Source organism: Puma concolor, chromosome A2 (assembly GCF_028749965.1).
Source record: "Puma concolor isolate L17-30 chromosome A2, mPumCon1.1.hap2, whole genome shotgun sequence".
Taxonomy (NCBI): domain Eukaryota; kingdom Metazoa; phylum Chordata; class Mammalia; order Carnivora; family Felidae; genus Puma; species Puma concolor.
This window is the reverse complement of record NC_141668.1, coordinates 111464011-111482319: the sequence shown is the minus strand read 5'-3', so window position 1 is coordinate 111482319 and position 18309 is coordinate 111464011. Positions and strand designations below refer to the sequence as shown.

Genomic DNA, 18309 nt, shown 5'->3' with positions numbered 1-18309 from the left:
CCATTTGAGCACTGAACCTTTTTGTTAAAGGAGAGCTTTCGATATGGAAAGTCTGTGAATTGCTGAAGTAGGCTTTCTGGTGGCTCCACTGGGGTTGGCGATAGAGGTGAAGGAAAAAGCTAGGGGAGTGAAGATGACCCTGGTAGCCTCCTTTGACAGCAGGGTACGCTGGGGAAACAGGCAAAAGGAAAAAAAAACCTGGTGACGGGGGGATGCTGCCGGTTACAGAGGATGCATAGAGGACACAGAGGGTGTGTGTAGGACAGTGCATCACCCCCAAGGGGTGAAAAAGTCTCGGACATAACAATGGTTTGTGGCCCTTCCAAGTGCAACTCCTGCCAGACAAAATCCTTGTTCCTTAGCATCTGATCTCTTTCATTGGGTTTTCTTTGGTCTCGCATAGGCAGCCCTGACATTTGAGTTCACAGAATGTAAGCAAGATCTGTGCTGTGGAACTGGGAGCACATTGCTGTGATTGGAGCTCCCTTGATCGGTGGCTTCATATTGAAGTCAGATGACAACAGGTGGCCTGCGTGTGCCTATCGGCTGCCTTTACAAAGCCAGATGTCAGCGGTTGTAACAATGGTTGTAACTTTCTGGAGGCGCTTCTGACTCATTTTCTTCCTTGTTTGCTTCACGGTGTCCTGGAGTGGTGGCTAGGTTAGCCGTGTTATGTGATTTTTGTCACACCAGTGAGCAGCGTTTGTGTTTTCTTTGTTCAGGCTGTGAGAAGACATTCATCACAGTGAGTGCTCTGTTTTCCCATAACCGAGCCCACTTCAGGGAACAAGAACTCTTTTCTTGCTCCTTTCCTGGATGCAGCAAACAATATGACAAAGCCTGTCGCCTGAAAATTCACCTGAGAAGTCATACAGGTAATGAGCTAGAGAATGCAACATCGTTTGCACCCACAGTTTGTCATTGTGGTAGCTTGCATTTATGGTGATGAGGTGTAATTTTTGTCTTTTCCAAGGCGAAAGACCTTTTATTTGCGACTCTGACAGTTGCGGCTGGACCTTCACCAGCATGTCTAAACTCCTACGGCACAAAAGGTACTCTTTACATTTTGGTTCAGTTACCAGTATGGGAAATGAATTTGTTGTTTGTCCGCAGCAGAAGCCTGTGGATGACATGTATCTGTTGAGGTTTTTTTTTTTTTTTTAATTTTTTTATTCAACGTTTATTTATTTTTGGGACAGAGAGAGACAGAGCATGAATGGGGGAGGGGCAGAGAGAGAGGGAGACACAGAATCGGAAACAGGCTGCAGGCTCTGAGCCATCAGCCCAGAGCCTGATGCGGGGCTCGAACTCATGGACCGCGAGATCGTGACCTGGCTGAAGTCGGACGATTAACCGACTGCGCCACCCAGGCGTCCCTGTTGAGGTTTTTTTTAAGTTATAAGAAAAGGAGCCCGTTGTAGATAATTTGGTAAATTCAGAGAGCTGTGAGAAGAAAACCACTCAGAATCTGATCACCTAGTGTCAGGTTTTTTATGTATACTTGTTTTTGAACGTAATTTGTGTACTTTATATACAAGCTAATATTTTTTAAAAAGTTAATACTGTGGAAGAACCTTTCCTTATGTCATTACAAACTTTCCGTGGTGATAATGACGACCCCGGAGGCTTCACCTGTGTGCAGGTACTGGTCGGCACTTCACGTAAACGAGATATCATTTAACCTTCACAGCAACTCTGGCCTTGATGTTCTTCTCGCTGTTTTGCATTGGGACACAGAGAGGTTGAGTGGTTTGCACAGCTGGGGATTGAGGGGTTTACTGTAAAAACGTTACTCAGGAAAGGGTGGTGTTTATGCAAGGACTTGAGGATTGCAGTTGATTTTCTGTGCACGCTTCTCTTTGCCCTCCGTAGCTTGGAAACCTCGTTTGTTACCAGAATCTGTAACCGTCAAAAAGTAGCTTCGTCAATACATTTGGGACCCAGCTGTTCCGATAGAAGCAGCACTAATTGTTGTGTCTGGCTCTCAAGTCAGCCTTGTCATTAAAGTAGAATTTCTAATTACAGGGTAGCTAAATTGCAAACCTGCCCATAAGGGCTAGAGAGAATTCAGATTTTCTGAAATGTACTGATCATTTTCTTTAAATGCTGAGAGTTTGTAATTTGTGGGATTTTAAACAAAGAATCCCCTCTTGAGGCCTGGTGTCTCTGGGTGGCGTGCATAATCACCGTTCCTGTTTCTTTGTTCTCCCAGGAAACACGATGACGATCGGAGGTTTACCTGTCGCGTGGAAGGTTGTGGGAAGTCCTTCACGAGAGCAGAGCACCTGAAAGGCCATAGCATTACCCACCTGGGCACAAAGCCGTTCGAGTGTCCTGTGGAAGGTAGATTTTTAACACATTCCTTTGAGCTCTAAACTAGCACACGTCCACGTTGTTGTAAGTTTAAGTTGTTCAAAGGTAAGTTTTATTTACACAACGACAAGCTGAGCACAAGTTGCAGCATTGGGTTTAATTGGCTGGTTTTTAGTTCGTTGTCTTACCTTGGGAGCAGTGTAGTGAACCGACTTCAGAATCAGACCAGGGTTGATTCCTGGCTCTGAAGTGCACTCACGAGATCTGTGGCTCTAGTTATTACCTGTTTAATTTGGCGGTTGTGAGGATCAGGGGAAAGAACGTGTGAAAATGCCTGTTTTGGCACCTGGTACCTGTCACGGACTCAGTAAATGGTAGCCACATGGACGGCAGTAGTCAGGCTGGCTTTTTAAAAAAACGTACTGGGAATTTTTTTTCTCTGAAACACCGAAGGCATGATTCGTTGGCCAGAAGTCAGCTCTGTGGCTTGTCCGTGCTGGCCCTGCTGTAGGTGCCGCAGATGCGCCGGGATGGCAGAGTGGGTCAGCGTGTGGTTGTGAATCTTGATCCTGGCCCTCACCCGTTGGTTGGAGATCTCAGGCCAGCTTCTCTGGGCCTCAGTTTCCTTTACCTGGAAAGTGTATAATAAAGACCGTTGTGAAACTGAGACCAATTGCTAGAATGTCACGAAGATAATGTGTTGATTAAACATAGTTTAATCAAGACACGGTTCCTCCTGTCGTCAGAGCTCCAGTTGGGGCGCACCAGGTAGGCCAATAATGTGCGGGGTGCTGTGGGGACAGAGGTCACCTGGACTGTTCCTGGAGCACGGGGGGCATGGGAGTGGCCTCCCAGTCAGCCAAAGAATGAGGCAGAGCTAGCCCGGGGCAGCGGGAGTTGGGGGGGTGGGGGGGAGTGGAGTGTGGTGGAGGAGGCAGGGAGGCCAGTGCGAGGCAGTCTCCCAGAGCAGCAGTCTGAGTGCTCGGGGCAGGGGAGTGGTGGGACCGTTGTTTGAGCTTAGGCTGGGTCCGGTTTCCTGGGGAGACGGCCAGCACCTGTATTGGAGCTTAGCGGTGGGAAGGGTGAGAAGGCACCAGTGAGAGAGAGAGAGAGAGAGAGAGAGAGAGAAGTTCGTGCGCCAGCAGTGCTGTGTGGTGGATATGGGCGTATCTCACTTGAGGTGGGCACACGGGGCTGGTGGTTGAAGGAAGAGGACGGGCTGCATTTTAGGTGCCCACAGGCTTTCCACATTCCGATGGCAGGGATGCACTGCTTTTGGGGTTCGGTGAGGAGGTGGGCCGGGGGTGAGGCAGGTAGCACGTGGTGATGATTTAAACCGCAGAAGTGGATGTGGCGCTCGAAGAGAGGTGTGCTCTGAAAAGAGGCGGTGTGGTGTGGCGCGATTGAAGGCCTGAGTGCCGGAACCAGGCATCCTGGACTCCAGCCTCGAGCCTGCCACGTAAGTGGCTCTGTAACTTCTGGCAAGCAGCGTGAGGGCACTGTGCCTCTTCTCCTCATCTTTGAAGTGGTCACAAACCCACACAGGGTGCTTACGAGAGGGCTCTATAGGTAGCAGGTTGAATGGAGGCATATAGAAAAAACCACAGATGTCACCTACTGCCGTTGTTACCATTAAATGAAATTAAATGCTATTAAATGAAAAAGAAGGCCTAGCACAAAACCCTGGGGACCGCCACTCCTGCCAGTGGGAAAGTAGAAGGGGAGTCCTCGGAGGGTCCTAGGAAGGAATGGGGAAAGTGGGAGCGTTGGTGGCACTGAAGCCAGTAGAGGAGGATGTGCGGGGAAGGAGATGGGTTGGGTGCTGAGGTAGTGCGGCAGGGTGGTGAGGAACCAGGGGCTCTTCCGGTAGGGTCAGCGGGGTCCCGCAGGGGGAGGGTCGAGGTTCAGTGGAGTGACTCGGGCAGAGCCCCGCTCTAGTGCCCTGAGCGGTGAGCTCTGTTGAGGCGGGGGGTGGCTTGTGCCGACCCCTCTCCTGGCGGTGACTGAGGGAAAGAGGAAGGGGTGGTGGCTGGCTACAGAGGAGGGGTGGCTTCTGCCTTTCTGTATTTGTATCCTTGGGGGCTGTGGGCATGTCTGGGCATTGAGCTGGTAGAGGCGGGTGTGGGTGGGGAGATCTAGTGGTGCTTGGTCAAAGAGCGTGCTTCTCGAGGGAGTGGAGGTAAGGGCTGGAGCCTCGGGGAAAGGATCCTAGAACTCTTTTGGGTTGGCTGAGAGTTGATAACTTTTTTTTTTTAAAGAAGAGTTGATGATTCTTAAGTCTGGGTGATTAGACCATTTTTCCTGCCTTGTTTGAACTGTTTCATAACAAAAAGTCAAAAAACAACCACCACCCATCTTTTCGTAGTAACTGGAGGAGATGGAGAGGGTAGGGCCACACGGCAGTGAGTGTGCTGAGGGAGGACAAGGTGGTGGAATGAGGACTGTGTGTGTGTGTGTGTGTGTGTGTGTGTGTGTGTGTGTGTGTGTGTTGGGGCGTGTCTAGTAGGGTGTGTCACTATGTGCACCCAGTCGAGGTTGGAATGTGTGGTCCTTATGTAAGTGGTGAATTCAAGCTGAGGACATTCCCTTGACATTTGTCATTGATGGGCTGCCTCTGCCCCTCCTCGGGACGGGGTGGGTAACTTGCTATAAATGTGGGGTGCCAAGCACTGATGACTTTGATTTGTGAAGAATGGGTACGCATCTCAACAGGTGATGTTGCAGTTACGAGAAGACAGCCATGGGGCGCCTGGCTGGCTCAGTCGGTGGAGTGTGCGACTCTGTTGATCTTGGGGTTGTGAGTTTGAGTCCCACGTTGAGTGTAGAAATTAGTTTAAAAAAATACAGTCTTAAATAAATGCAATCATCTTAAACAAAAAAGGTGATTATCAAACATTAAAAGAAAAAGACCGCCTTTAACACACATGGAAAAAATGGTCATATTCCTGGTCATCAAAGGATGTACAAATTAAAATGAAATGTATTTGGTTCCCTATCGAATTAGCAAATATTTTAAAAAATCGAAACCACTGTGGCAAGAGTGTGACAGACATCCCTGTTGTGGTTGCCCCGTCCTTGGCAAAGCAGTTTGGTAAGAAGTGTTTTTGGCATCTCTGCTCTGCGATCTTCCTCTGTAAGTCTGTGCTGAGGGGTCCCAGCTAGAAAAGGGGCTGAGGCGTCCCTCCTGGGCCCTGTGTGGAGCAAAGCACAGACGGTGCACCTGGGACTGGAGGTGTCTGTTCTCTCTTGTGTTTTCCAAATGTTCTCTCAGGAGCCTGACCTGGAAACAGGCTTGAAGCTGCATTTGAAAATGAAATAAGTTCAAAACTCCTCTCAGAGGCAGCCAGAGCCTTTCGTCATCTGGCCGCATCCTATCCTCATAGCCTCTTTTCCTGAAATAGGCCTCCCGCGGGCCCCAGACTCCAGCATTTCCACCTCGCCATTCCAAGACGGTGCCACAGTGCATTGATGCGCTTTCCATTTTCTTGGGCACTGCGCGAACACTCTGTAGCTTGGAATCGTTTTCACGTCGTCTTTATAACCCTGTGCGGCGGGTTGTCATTCCCACCTGAGAGGAAAGGAAAAGGAAACCTGGAAAGAAAAAATGAGGCGCAGCCAGTAGGGGCTGAACTAGAGTTGGGCTCCAGAGTCCAGGCCCTGCCCACCCTGCTGCCCTGTTGTGGCCTCCACACGTTAGAAGGCAGCTCCTTGGCCTGCACGCCCCTCCTGCTCTGCTGTGCAGCCCTGACTCCATGTCAGGACCCAGTCACCTCAGATGCTTCTTGCCTCTTGAGACCTTTTCTGTCGCCTCAGGAAGTGCGCTCTTTCTTCTGCTTCCAGAACACTTCATGGCACTCGCACTGGTTTTATTTTTCCCCTTTGTCAGGACAGCTGGTTGGTCATGTACTTGCAGGTCACAAGCTTGTAGCTGCCAAGAACCCCGCTTGCCCTCTCTGTGTCCCTGTGGTGCAAGAGCTCCAGCAGTGGGGGATCAGGGCAAGAGGAAAGTGGGGGAGTTTTTGAATTAGTCTTGTTCACCCTCTGATGTGCGCGCAGGTCTGTGGTCTTGTTGCTTCCGGCTAAGCTGTCGAACAGCCAGCAAGGTGATGCCACCTGCAGGCTCCACTTGTACACCCGATTTAGGGTCATTTGCTGGGTCCCTTTGGGCATCAGTTTCTCAGTGGTAAAATGAGAGGAGTTGGCTTCGGTGATCTGTTGAGGTAGTTTCCAACTCTTAAATGTTCTAGGGTTACGGTTTTTATAGTGGTAGCTAAGTGTAGATGATTGGTATACATTTTTAGCAATTGAATTTTGAAGGGGTTGTTTAGCACTTAATTTGACTGACTTTTCCCAGCAGTACCGTGTAATGGGTGAAGAAACAGGCCCAGAGTTAACTAGTCCAAGGTTATGTGTCTTCTATGCAGGGGAATTTTATATCTCCTTTTAAATCCAGTTTGCTTTCAAATTTAATTCCTTTGTATTGGGGAGGAAGAATTTTTTTCTGCCCTCTCCAAGTGGTTCTAGCTGGACTAAGTTAAATTGACAGGAGACAGATTAATAGGAAATAAAATTTAATTTCATATATATGGGAAACTCACACAGATGTGAGATTCCAGGTACAGGCAAAATGAGGTATATATGTTATCCTGAGCTAGAAAGAGGTGGGGGTTGGGATCTGGGATTTTCAAAGGGAAGGAAAGCAATTCACAAGAAGATGAAAAGAGTGAATGTTTGGGGAACAAATGTTTACTGGGTCCATGGATGACAATGGGACACAGAGAGGACTTTGATCAAATAGGCCTTGCTAGGCCTTCCCTGTCCACCATACCTCGTTAGTGTCATAATGTAGTTATCTATGGTGATAGCTTTTTTCCTGGAGCAGGTCCTCCATCTAAGTCGTTTTAGGCAGTTAGGAGGAGGGATGTCACAGTTTATTCTTGAGTCTTTTAGGCCTTGATTGTTTCCAGCTGGCATAATCTGCATGCCAAAGTGGTGGGCTTGGGGGCAGTCAGCTTTGGCCCCTACATTTGTGATGCTGCCCCAAAGGGTATTGTGTCTGTCCCTTGCCAGAGGTCAGAGCATAGACATGTACTGTCTTACGATTCTGATGGGAAGAAAGGAAACCACTAGTTCCTTGGGAATCCTTAGGTTTATTGCTTATTGTTCTTTTTGTTCCAGGGTGCTGTGCCAGGTTCTCTGCTCGTAGCAGCCTCTACATTCACTCCAAGAAACACCTGCAGGACGTGGGTGCTCCGAAAAGCCGTTGCCCCGTCTCCAGCTGTAACAGACTCTTCACCTCCAAGCACAGCATGAAGGCTCATGTGGTCCGACAGCACAGCCAGCGCCCAGGTCTGCTTGGTTTACTTCCCTCCCAGAGTGCTGCACAGATGTGTAAGCTCGACGTGTGTCAGAGAAGCAAACACACGTCCTTCCTTCCTCTCCTCCTTTCAGAGGTTGTCAGAAGTCACTAAGGCGAGCACAGTGAAGCCTTACCAGCCTGTGGACCACACTGCCAAGCCTGGTGGCATCTTTTGGGTTCTCCTGCCGCTTCTTGCCTCTGACCCTCTATTCCTTCCCTTGTGTCTGAAGTGCTTCTTTTGAGGAGTATTCAGTCCTCCACTATTTATTTACGTGTGTGTGTGTGTGTGTGTGTGTGTGTATACATATATATATATATATATATGTATATATATGTAGCTAGCTAGCTGTCTATCTCTCTACCTACCTATCAGTTTTCCACTTGGTTGGCTTTTCCTAATATGTGTCTCCTAAATCTGTCTCGCTCTGTGATCTCTGTCCTGAATTCTGAGCGTGCCTCTCCCCCATTTGTCTTTTTCACTCCTCTATCTTTGTCCCGTTGTGGTCTCTGGGTACTTCCCTTCTGTCTCCTCCCAGCACCGAGGTGAGGACAGTCCTCAAAGACCAGACAGAGTTGTGTTTCACATTGTGGTGGGGCCGGGAGGCGCAGGGGGTGGGGGTAGTTGGCTTGAAGTTCTGGGGAGGGTAGAGCAGAGAGGGAACCACAGTAGTAGCCTGGAGTGGGGATTCCAGGGATGTGAGGGCCTGGTTCTCTGGCTACATGGTGGCGTGGGACTGACAGGCTGCCTGTAGAGGCTGCGTGCACAGCCCTGTGGGCAGGACCTTGCAAGGTCTGGGCGACTATGCACTGCTGCTGCCGCAGACCACTGGCACCAGCCTGCTCTCCCGACGGGGCCTGTTTGATGAAGTCCTGGCTGGCCTTCAGGTCATTTGAGTGTGCTGCTAACTGGGCCCCGCTCCCTGCCATCTGTGCGACAGGCAACACCAGCCTTGGGGCACAGTCGCTTCCTAGCTGTGTGATCCAGGGCAGGGCACAGGTCCGCAGTCCCCCGTTTCCTCATCTTTCAAGCACGGAAGAGATTTGAGTAGTTCTCTGAGGGAAACGTCCTTCTTCTGCTTCTTCCCATCCTGTTGATATGTGGTCACTTCACTCCTGTGGCCCTAACAGCAGTTGCCATTTAGCTTTGTATTTGAAGAAGCTGCCCTACTGGGCTCTAGGTGTTCTGAGGGCTCCTGTCAGGGACTGGCACCTCAACACGCAGAGTCCAGTCAAGAGCCTTAGGCTGGTGTTGAGAGACCTTCAGTGGTTGGGTTCCTCCCTCTGTCTACGAAACTTACCCCTCACCACTCCCAGTTCTGAGCCCGGTGCTATGGGATGCTGTGCACCCAGGCCTCTGCTTTGCTCCTGTTCTTTCCTCTTTCCTGGCTTGGCTCATTCAAGTCAGCGATGGCATTGTTTATTTCAGATGAGCTTCCTTAGTCTGTCTGGATATGAGAGCCTCTCAGCTGCTTTTGTAGTGCCAGTGTTTCCCGGGCTCTGAATTTATAATACGACATTGACCTGGGTGTCGTTATTCCCTGCCATGGTCGGGTGGATAACTAGGTAGTGTCCCAGTGCTAGCCCCGTGAGAAACAAGTGCTCGGGAACGTCCGTTGTTGTGGATATATACTGCTAGGGGCTCTGCCAGGCCCTGGGCTGGCTGTGGGAGTTCCCCTCGTGGTGCTTCTGGGGCCGGAGTGTCCTCACGGCCCTGTCACTGATGAAGCTGAGGTGGAAAGGAGAAGGACTTGTCTAAGGTCAAAGAGAGTTGGTGGAGCGAGGTCACGATGGAAACCTTGGGCTAGAAGCTGTAGTAATTAATGTTTAATGATTTCTGAATATCTGGGCCTCGCAATAATAGGTGTCCAGTAAATACCTATGGAATTAATGTGATGCTAAATAGGAAATTTATGAGCAAATTGGTCTCTGCACTGCGATTTTTTTTTTAAGTTTATTCATTTTGAAAGAGAGCGTGCACGTGTGTGCATGTGTGCGTGGCAGGGGCGGAGAGAGAGGATCCCAAGCAGGCTCTGCGTTGTTAGAGGAGTCCAGCACGGGACTTGATCCCATGAACCGTGAGATCATGACCTGAGCCAAAACCAAGAGTCAGACGCCCAACCGACTGAGCCACCCAGGCACCCCTTAATACTGTTTTTAAACTGTGAAGTAGTGTGACACCTAAAGAAGATAGATTCAGAATTTGGTTATTAATTTATTTGTCTGTAGCCGATTTTCTTTTTTTTTTTTTAATTTTTTTTTTTTTTCAACGTTTATTTATTTTTGGGACAGAGAGAGACAGAGCATGAACGGGGGAGGGGCAGAGAGAGAGGGAGACACAGAATCGGAAACAGGCTCCAGGCTCCGAGCCATCAGCCCAGAGCCCGACGCGGGGCTCGAACTCACGGACCGTGAGATCGTGACCTGGCTGAAGTCGGACGCTTAACCGACTGCGCCACCCAGGCGCCCCTAAATTTTTTTTTTTTTTAACGTTTATTTATTTTTTTGGGGACAGAGAGAGACAGAGCATGAACGGGGGAGGGGCAGAGAGAGAGGGAGACACAGAATCAGAAACAGGCTCCAGGCTCTGAGCCATCAGCCCAGAGCCCGACGCGGGGCTCGAACTCACGGACCGCGAGATCGTGACCTGGCTGAAGTCGGACGCTTAACCGACTGCGCCACCCAGGCGCCCCTGTAGCCGATTTTCTTCATAGGTTTGCGTTGGAACTCTAATAGGCACTCGGAGCTGGTGTGCACAACTGGAAAGTAGTTTGGGATTAGCTAACAGTTGGTGTAGGTGGAATAGAGCCAGAGAACTGAGAGAGCCTTTTCCCTCTGGCCAGGCACTGGCACATTCTAGAAGCTTCAGGTAGAAGTTTCTTGGGAAGAAATAACTTCAAGGCCCTGTTTGGCTCCCAAATATTTTGTGCTCCCATTTTCCTGTTTGCTTGGTGCTTGAAGAATCCTAGGATTTGGGGTGACTGATTGGGTGTAGTGGTGTATAAATCCCTGCTTTGAGTGTTCCTCGAAATATTTTTAAAATATGCTTAATGTTTATTATTCCTCCAAGGGAAGTGTGTTTAAAGTGTTTAATTGAATGACAAAGATTCAAATATTTAAAGAGTGATATGACCAGCAACTGAGACTGAATGAACACTTAAGACTCAAGAGGGATTTATTAGAATTATTTTTGCTATAATCATTAAATGCTATTTAGGAGCCAGGCACCAGTGCCTGGTGCTGAAGGGACCGTGTGGGTCAGATAGACTCCCCACCTCCAGGTGATCATGGCCTAGGGGGAGGTAGGAGTGATAGAGGTTGGAAATACAGTGGCGGTGGGGAGGAGGGGAGCCCGTCAGGAGAGGCCCCTTGGAGGGAATGTAGCTCCTTGGGTGCCCTGTGGCTGATGTCTAAGTTCTCTGCGGTCCCTAGAGCTGGGGCCTTGAGCCAGGGCCTTGATCCCAGAGCACTCCAGGCAGAACAGTTTTTATTCCCTCTGATCACCCTCCGATGACTCAAATTTGTTTTGGAGTGGTAGCTAGATTTTGATGAGACATGAGCTGACACAAGCTGATTCCAAAAATACCTCAGAGCCAGAGTTCAGCTTATGTTTGACTTCCGAAGATTTGTGTTCTGTGGAAGGTTTTACAGTCCTCTTGAGGGCAGTTCATGTTGTGTAGCAGAAAGAGCATTGGGTTTGAAGCCAGAAAGATGTGAATTCAAGTCTTGCCACTTCCTGTTACCAGTTGATGTGACTTCGCGAAACATTACGTAGACTCTCAAGTTATTTCCGGTCGCAGAAATCCCTGTCGGTTTAAGGATTTGAGACAATGTATGTAAAAAGCCTGATAAGGTTATCAAGCAGTGCCTTTCTTTGGTGTGTGGCCACCTTCGATGCATCAGGCAGCAGGTGCAGGAAGTGTACGTGTTACCTTGATAGGTCACTTGCTAGCATGACATCCAAAGCGCAGACAGAACTTCATGATCTCCTAAAGGGCATACAACAACCAGAGTATTCGTTTCTCTTTCAGATCTCTTCCCTCAGCTTGGAGCTCCGAGTTCTCTTACACACAACAGTGAACTCGGCAGCCCAGGCCAAAGTGAGCTCAACAACATAGACCTGGCGGCCCTCTTCTCTGATGCACCTGGGGACGGTGGGAGTGCCGCGGGGGCCTCAGATGAGGCGCTGAACTCTGGAATCTTGACTATTGACGTTACTTCGGTGAGCTCCTCTCTTGGAGGGACCCTCCCTGCTAATAATAGTTCCTTGGGGTCCATGGACCCGCTGGTGTTGGTGGCCCACAGTGACATTCCTCCAAGCCTGGACGGCCCTCTCGTTCTTGGGACAGCAGCCACAGTTCTTCAGCAGAGCAGCTTCAGTATGGATGATGTGCAGACTGTAAGTGCAGGAGCCTTAGGCTGTCTGGTAGCAGTGCCTGTGAAGAACTTGAGTCAGGACTCACAGGCTTTGACCTCAGGAGGTAATTTAGCAGACAACACCACCACATTGACCTCTCCGAGCCCCCCACCAGGAAGCACCAGTGGCCCGGAGCTGCTGGCTCCAATCAAAGTGGAACCGGACTCACCTCCTGGCCCCGACACTGTCAGGCAGCAGGAACGGAGCCGAGGGGCGCCCCGGTCGGCGTTCTGCAGCCCTGCCGACAAGCACAGTCCTCAGAGAGACACAGGGCTCAGTGCGGGGACCGGCAGCTTCTATTTGGTATGAAGTGCTCTATTCAGTCACCACTGCGTAACTCGCTTCTCTTACACTCAGTCTTGAGGATGTTCTGGATTAATCGTTCATGTGCAGACATTTCTTACTGGTTTGCGAAAAGAGACGGAGCCCTGGACTACAAGTCTGGAAATCTGAATTCTGATCTTGAGTCTGGAACTGACTAGTTTTTATGACCTTGAGGAAATCACTTATCCTGTCTGAACCTTAAATTCTCATTTATTTCTAAAATGAGGGGGTTTGGCTAGATGATTTCTAAGGTCCTTTTGAGTTTTGTGATTCTGTGATGATGTGTTTCTTTTCTGGAAAAAAAAAATGAGGTATTTCGTAACGTTGAAATGTCTTGCCTTTGTGCTTTCCATGGGATAAGAGGTCCTTAGACTTCCTAACGGCCAGAGGAAGAGGAATCATGACATCAGGTTTAATGGAAACTTTAAAACCATGTAAAAGAGAAAAAATTTTTTTAAATTAGAATTAACAAGAAAGAAAAGGAGTGGTTTGTGAGCTTCTGTTTCTGGAGGGTTATAAGAGGACCTCTCCAGTTGTGAGGCTCCACAGTTAATATACTTTTAATTATATTTATGTCAGTTAATACATTTAATATAATTTAATTTAAAATAATTTAATTAAAGATTCTTGGGGGAGAGTCTCTTTTTTTTTCCTCAGTCTCAGATGGGAATGATCAAATAGGTTTCTTTGTGGCATGGGTTAAATTTGGTGGTGATACTTCTGTTGTTCAAAACGTTAAATCCTATTTTACCATAGTTTAAAAAAAAAAATTAAATCCTTTGAATTAGAATCCATTGTGAGGGATGTGGTAACCCATCTACCATGGAGCCTTTCAGTCTGAGAGAAGCACGGTCGGTCGTACCTTTTCTGACGGCTCTTGCTTGGCGGTGGCATGGCCATACTTGCCGGCCTTTGCCTAAGTGGCCACAGCAGTTGCTGAACCACCAGGTGACTGGGCCAGGAGGGGAGATGGCCAAGGCTCAGCGATCAGTGGGGAGGCCAGGCCTGTGTAGAGGGCCTTGGTGCCTTGGGAAATAGGAGATCCTTGGTACCACGGTATCTCCGGAGCTGTAACTGTGGGTGGAGGCAGGAGAAGCCGCCATGACATTGATCCTGACTCCTTGTTCATTTTCTCGCTAGCTGTGTGACGTTGGGCTGCCTCGATTCTCTGAGCACAGATGGTGTGTGGTGAATGGGTTACAGGTATGCCACGAGCTGATGAGGGCTGTTCTTTTTCTTCTTGTAGTGATAAGTATTAAACTCTTTTTCGTATCAACACATTCACAAACTTATAGAAGCGAAGTCCCATTTGAATACTGTTCGGCCCCCTCAGTAAACTTCCTGAATTCGGTAATGTAGTTACTGTTTTGGTGTATATAACTTTTGAGTCAGGCCTCACCACCAGAGCGGCTTCTGTAGTGGGGATATGAAATAGGACCTCCCTAGGTCTGCCATACAAGTATCGTGTGGCATGTTCTGGAAAATGTTGAGAAGTGCTGCAGCTAATTAATCTTGAACCACCGAGGGAAGCTGGTTATTTGTTTCGGACAGCAGAGAAGTATGTAACTCCTTTTATAACAGTTTCTGTGTAAAATATTTTAATATGTTTTAGACTTTGGAGGAATAAACTTTGCTTCTCTGGATAATAAAATCATGTATATTGTTCCACCTCTCGTTCTGTTTAGTTGTCACCGTAATTGGATGTAGCATTTGATTCTCGGTGAACCTTTGCTGGAGATCCTCAGAGATTATCGGACTACTCTGTTCAGGAGGCAGACTTAGTACATTTCCATAGTTCCCTTACTACCCTTCTTTTGCCATTTGGAACAAGTGACTGACACACTTTTCTTTGGTCCCAGGAAAGTGGGGGCTCAGCAAGAACTGATTCCCGAGCCATTCAACTAGCCAAGAAAAAAAAGCAGAAAGGAGCTGGGAGCATCGCAGGTGAGGCTGTGTGTGCTGGGGGAGTGAGGGCTCTGAGTCACCCTGGGCCTTAATGAGAAGAAACACACGGAATAGGCATTTCTGTGTTCTTTGTGTTACTTTTACGTTCAAAATGCCCTTTATGTGAACTTCAGAAGATACCGCAAAATTTCCAGCATCCGTCTGGAGACGTCTTGCTGACCTGAAAAGGCTGTGCGAAAGTTAGCAGTTGCAGACTCCAGTGTCTGTTGCCTAGTAGGCCACTAAGGTAAAGAACAGCCAGGCCAAGGGTCAGAAGAGCAGAGGTGGGAACCTGCTGCCAGATGGCAACTGGCCCCTGTCCGTGGCATTGGGAACAGCCTGGGGACGGGGCTGCTGCTGTCCCAGGAGCAGGGTTTTGCGGAGCCGGCCCTTGGGTGGCATGTGGCATTGTGGATGCGTAGTTCAGCGTTATGTTAAAATCTTGTAATTTTAAAACGTCAGCAACTTTGTCGAATTTTTAAAAAACACTTGAGTGGACCAGACAAGACCTGTTAACTTGTGGCCTCGTGCATCTGTCTGTTGTCTGTCTAGAGAATGGAATGGTGGGATGCCGTGCGTGAAGAAACTGGAAAATCCTTCTGTAAAGGAAACAGCGATGACTTCTAGTACTGTTTTTCGAGTGTTTCATGTGTCTCTTTGTCTAAAATTTATTTGAAGAATATCAAAGAGTATGTACGGTTAGCAGTACAGTTTGTATCTTTCTTAATATCATGGCTTCTTTAAAATCACTCCCTATTTTCTGTTAATCTGTTTTCTTAAAGCAGATAGTGCCCTACAGCGAATGTTGTTCGTGGCCCTGTTCCCTGTGACTGGGGAAGGGTTACCTCCACAGCGGTCACACAGTGTCCCCATGGCACTTGTAGAGATAATAGAAGAAAGTATGTGGTGGTAGAGGACGTCCATAGAGTGGAAGAATCTAGCACCTGCTAGGCAGAGTCAGTGAAGGGAAGCAGATGCCTCTGTTTAACCCGATCGGTAACCTCCACTTGAAGGACAAAGGACACTGAACATTCAGGTGTATGGTACATGTTACATTGACTGCGTTGCTTTTGGGTAGCATCTGTGGAGGTACTTTTATTTTTAATTGTTTTTATCTGTAGAGGTGGTTTTACTTATTTTTAATTTTTTAAATAGTTCCACATTATCTTTTAAACAATGACACTTAAAAAGCAAACCCATATGATATCACTTCTTTAAAAATTAACAGTATTTCCTTAATATTTTGCAAGTGTTCAAATTTTCAGTTGTCTCAAACGTTGTAAATGATTTTTATAGCTATTTGCTTGAATCGCATTCCAAGTAAGCCTTATATTACTATTGGTTGATATGTTTCTTAATGTTCTTTGTCATCTGTAGGTTTCTCCCTCCATTTTTGTCCCGTGTGCTTGTGGGAGAATCTGGGTGGTTTGTCCCGCGGAGTTGGCCAGTCTAGATTTGGCTGGTTGCACCACTGTGCTGGAGATTAACCGGTTCCTCTGTCTTCTGTGGTTCCTATAAATCAGTGATCCCATCTAGAGGCTGGATCTAATTGAGCTTTGATCCAGTGGGTCATTTGTTGGCGGGTGGCGTAACTCCCTTGCAAGTGATTAGGTGTTCTTCCTTCTGGAGGTCCCAGACCTCTGGTGGGCAGTCTGTCCTGTTTGCAGACAGTGCTGACTTCTCCCATAGTGTGACAAAGTATTGCCAACCAGGGGAGCTCACCTGGGCCTTCATATCCACACATTGATCGTGTCTCGATTGCACAGATGGGTGCCTGTCCATGTGGCTGACAGTCTCCAGCCCCTCCGAAGGTTGAGCTGACTCTGCGACCCGAGACCTCCACTATAAATCACGTCGGTAGACTGAAGTGCCTGAGGGCTCCCAGGTAGACACACTTACCAGGCTGGACCTTCCAGGGACCTTGCGATTTCTTTTCAGGATCCAGAGGCAAAGGCCAGACTTGTCCTTGGGCAAGGTTAATCTGCTCCTGCGCTCATGCAAATATCCTGTTTCTCCTTAAGCCTCCCCTCATTCAGCACTTAAGGGTGGACTTTGTTACTGTGGTGTTCTAGTGGTGATTTTCTTTCTCCCTCATCCCTGTACTTCTCTAAGGGAAAGTGGTCTCTTCTCCCTCATTTATGTTTTGGTTACATTAGTGTGGACTCAGAGGTGTTTATTATCCTTTAGGTTATTGTGAGGAGTACTGAACGATAATCAGTATTATCAGTATTTATTTGCTGCTCAGATTGCTCCAGCTCTGGCTCCTGGCAGCTCTTTCAGTTGGATTCTTGTGCCCACCCGCCCGCCCTCCCTTCCTTTTCTTTCTTTCCCTTCCTTCCTTCCTTCCTTCCTTCCTTCCTTCCTTCCTTCCTTCCTTCCTTCCTCTCATCTTTATTTTTGAGAGAGCGAGACAGAGACAGTGTGATCTTTATTTTTGAGGGGGGCAGAGAGAGGGAGGCACAGAATCCAAAGCAGGCTGCAGGCTCCAGTCTCCAAGCTGTCAGCACAGAGCCCGACCAGGGCTTGGATCCACGAACTGCAAGTTCACGACCTGAGCCGAAGTCGGACGCTTAACCCACTGAGCCGCCCAGGTGCCCCAGGATTCTTGTGCTGTTTCAGCATGCCCTGTTTTTTTTTTTTTCAGGGGCATTTCCCTAATTTGTGGCACCGTCTTGTATTTTCCCTGCCCCAGCCCAGTTTTCAGCCACTTCTCCTTTTATTGGAAAATGGTTTCAGAAACCAAGGTCAGGGCACTCTTTGTGGTTGTTGCTCATTGCTACCTGGGTGTCATTGTGCCTAGGCCTTCCCAGCAGACAGGGCCAGGGAATATCTTCATGTACGTTAACCTGTGCTGGCTGAGGTTTGGACTTGGAATATTTTAACTTTTAAATGGTAATAAGGTACATCTGTTCTATATTTCTTAACATGCCTAGTTAATATGTCAGTGCTTCTCAGTTAAATATATTCCTGTGAGTTCATGTCAGATGTTAGCCACTAAATAATTGTTTGGCACCAGATTTAGAGGGGGAAATGTGGGTTTGGGAGCTTTTTGGCTTTCAGGATTCAATGATTATCGTGTAATAAGTCTAAGAGATGTGGGGCTCCTGGGTGGCTCAGTCAGTTGGGCGTCCAACTTCGGCTTAGGTCATGATCTCATGGTCTGTGAGTTCGAGCCCTCTGTCAGGCTCTGTGCTGACAGCTCAGAGCTTGGAATCTGTGTCAGATTCTGTGTCTCCCTCTCTCTCTGCCCCTCCTCTGCTCGTGCTCTGTCTCTCTTTGTCTCTCAAAAATAAATAAAGAAACAAAAAAATAGTAAGTCTAAGAGAAGTTGCAGGGAAACAGGACTCAGTGGAGTTAAGCCATTTAAACACCGTTGGGGGTCATTGTTGTCAGTGTAGTTAAGTGCAGAGTGTGCGTATTGATTCTTAGAAAATGTGCAGTCTGAATGATTGGAAAAATAAGGTATAGGGTCTGAAATTCAAGACTATTCCCATTGGGTTGCTATTGTGTACAGAAAGTAAAATTGCGCCATTTTCTGTATCTTTAGTATTGTGGTCCCCTGCCAAATATAAAAATATAAAAAGTAAAGAGAAACTTTCATTCTTGAAGCTGATGGCAAAACAAACTTTTTTTAATGCAACCGACATCAAGTCTACTAATGGATGTGTGTTTTTCTGGTCTCTGAGGTTGGGGAAAGGAAAGAATGTATAGCACTTAATGGAAGAGGCAGTAAACAGCAAAACCGTGTCTGTGTGTCAGTAAAAATGTAAATGCACGTGACTGCCCTAACTTTTTTTTGGCAAGAGTCAAAAGGCGAAAATCTCTATCACGGGTTGTCTAGAGGTGGCACACCCTGGATGGGAATATTTATTAGGAAGCTTAAAATTAAGACCTGATAAAACAATCACAAAGCAGGGGTTAATCATAAATATCAGAAGCGTAGAATTCAGAGCAA

The 18309-nt window shown here is 47.8% G+C and overlaps 1 protein-coding gene across 4 annotated transcripts in view; it reads left to right on the top strand.

Moving 5' to 3' along the window:
- ZXDC (ZXD family zinc finger C) overlaps positions 1 to 18309 on the top strand; it is a 38799-nt gene that overhangs the window by 2837 nt on the left and 17653 nt on the right. The window contains exons 2-8 of one of the 4 annotated variants that reach the window (XM_086697260.1): positions 723 to 875; positions 974 to 1052; positions 2213 to 2343; positions 7492 to 7662; positions 11701 to 11891; positions 13551 to 13613; positions 14270 to 14354. In XM_086697260.1, coding sequence (XP_086553386.1) covers positions 723 to 875; positions 974 to 1052; positions 2213 to 2343; positions 7492 to 7662; positions 11701 to 11891; positions 13551 to 13613; positions 14270 to 14354 — 873 coding nt within the window. Of the gene's footprint in view, positions 1 to 722; positions 876 to 973; positions 1053 to 2212; positions 2344 to 7491; positions 7663 to 11700; positions 12390 to 13550; positions 13614 to 14269; positions 14355 to 18309 lie in introns of all 4 variants that reach the window. The other 3 variants (XM_025921429.2, XM_086697261.1, XM_086697259.1) reach the window with 3 other exon arrangements.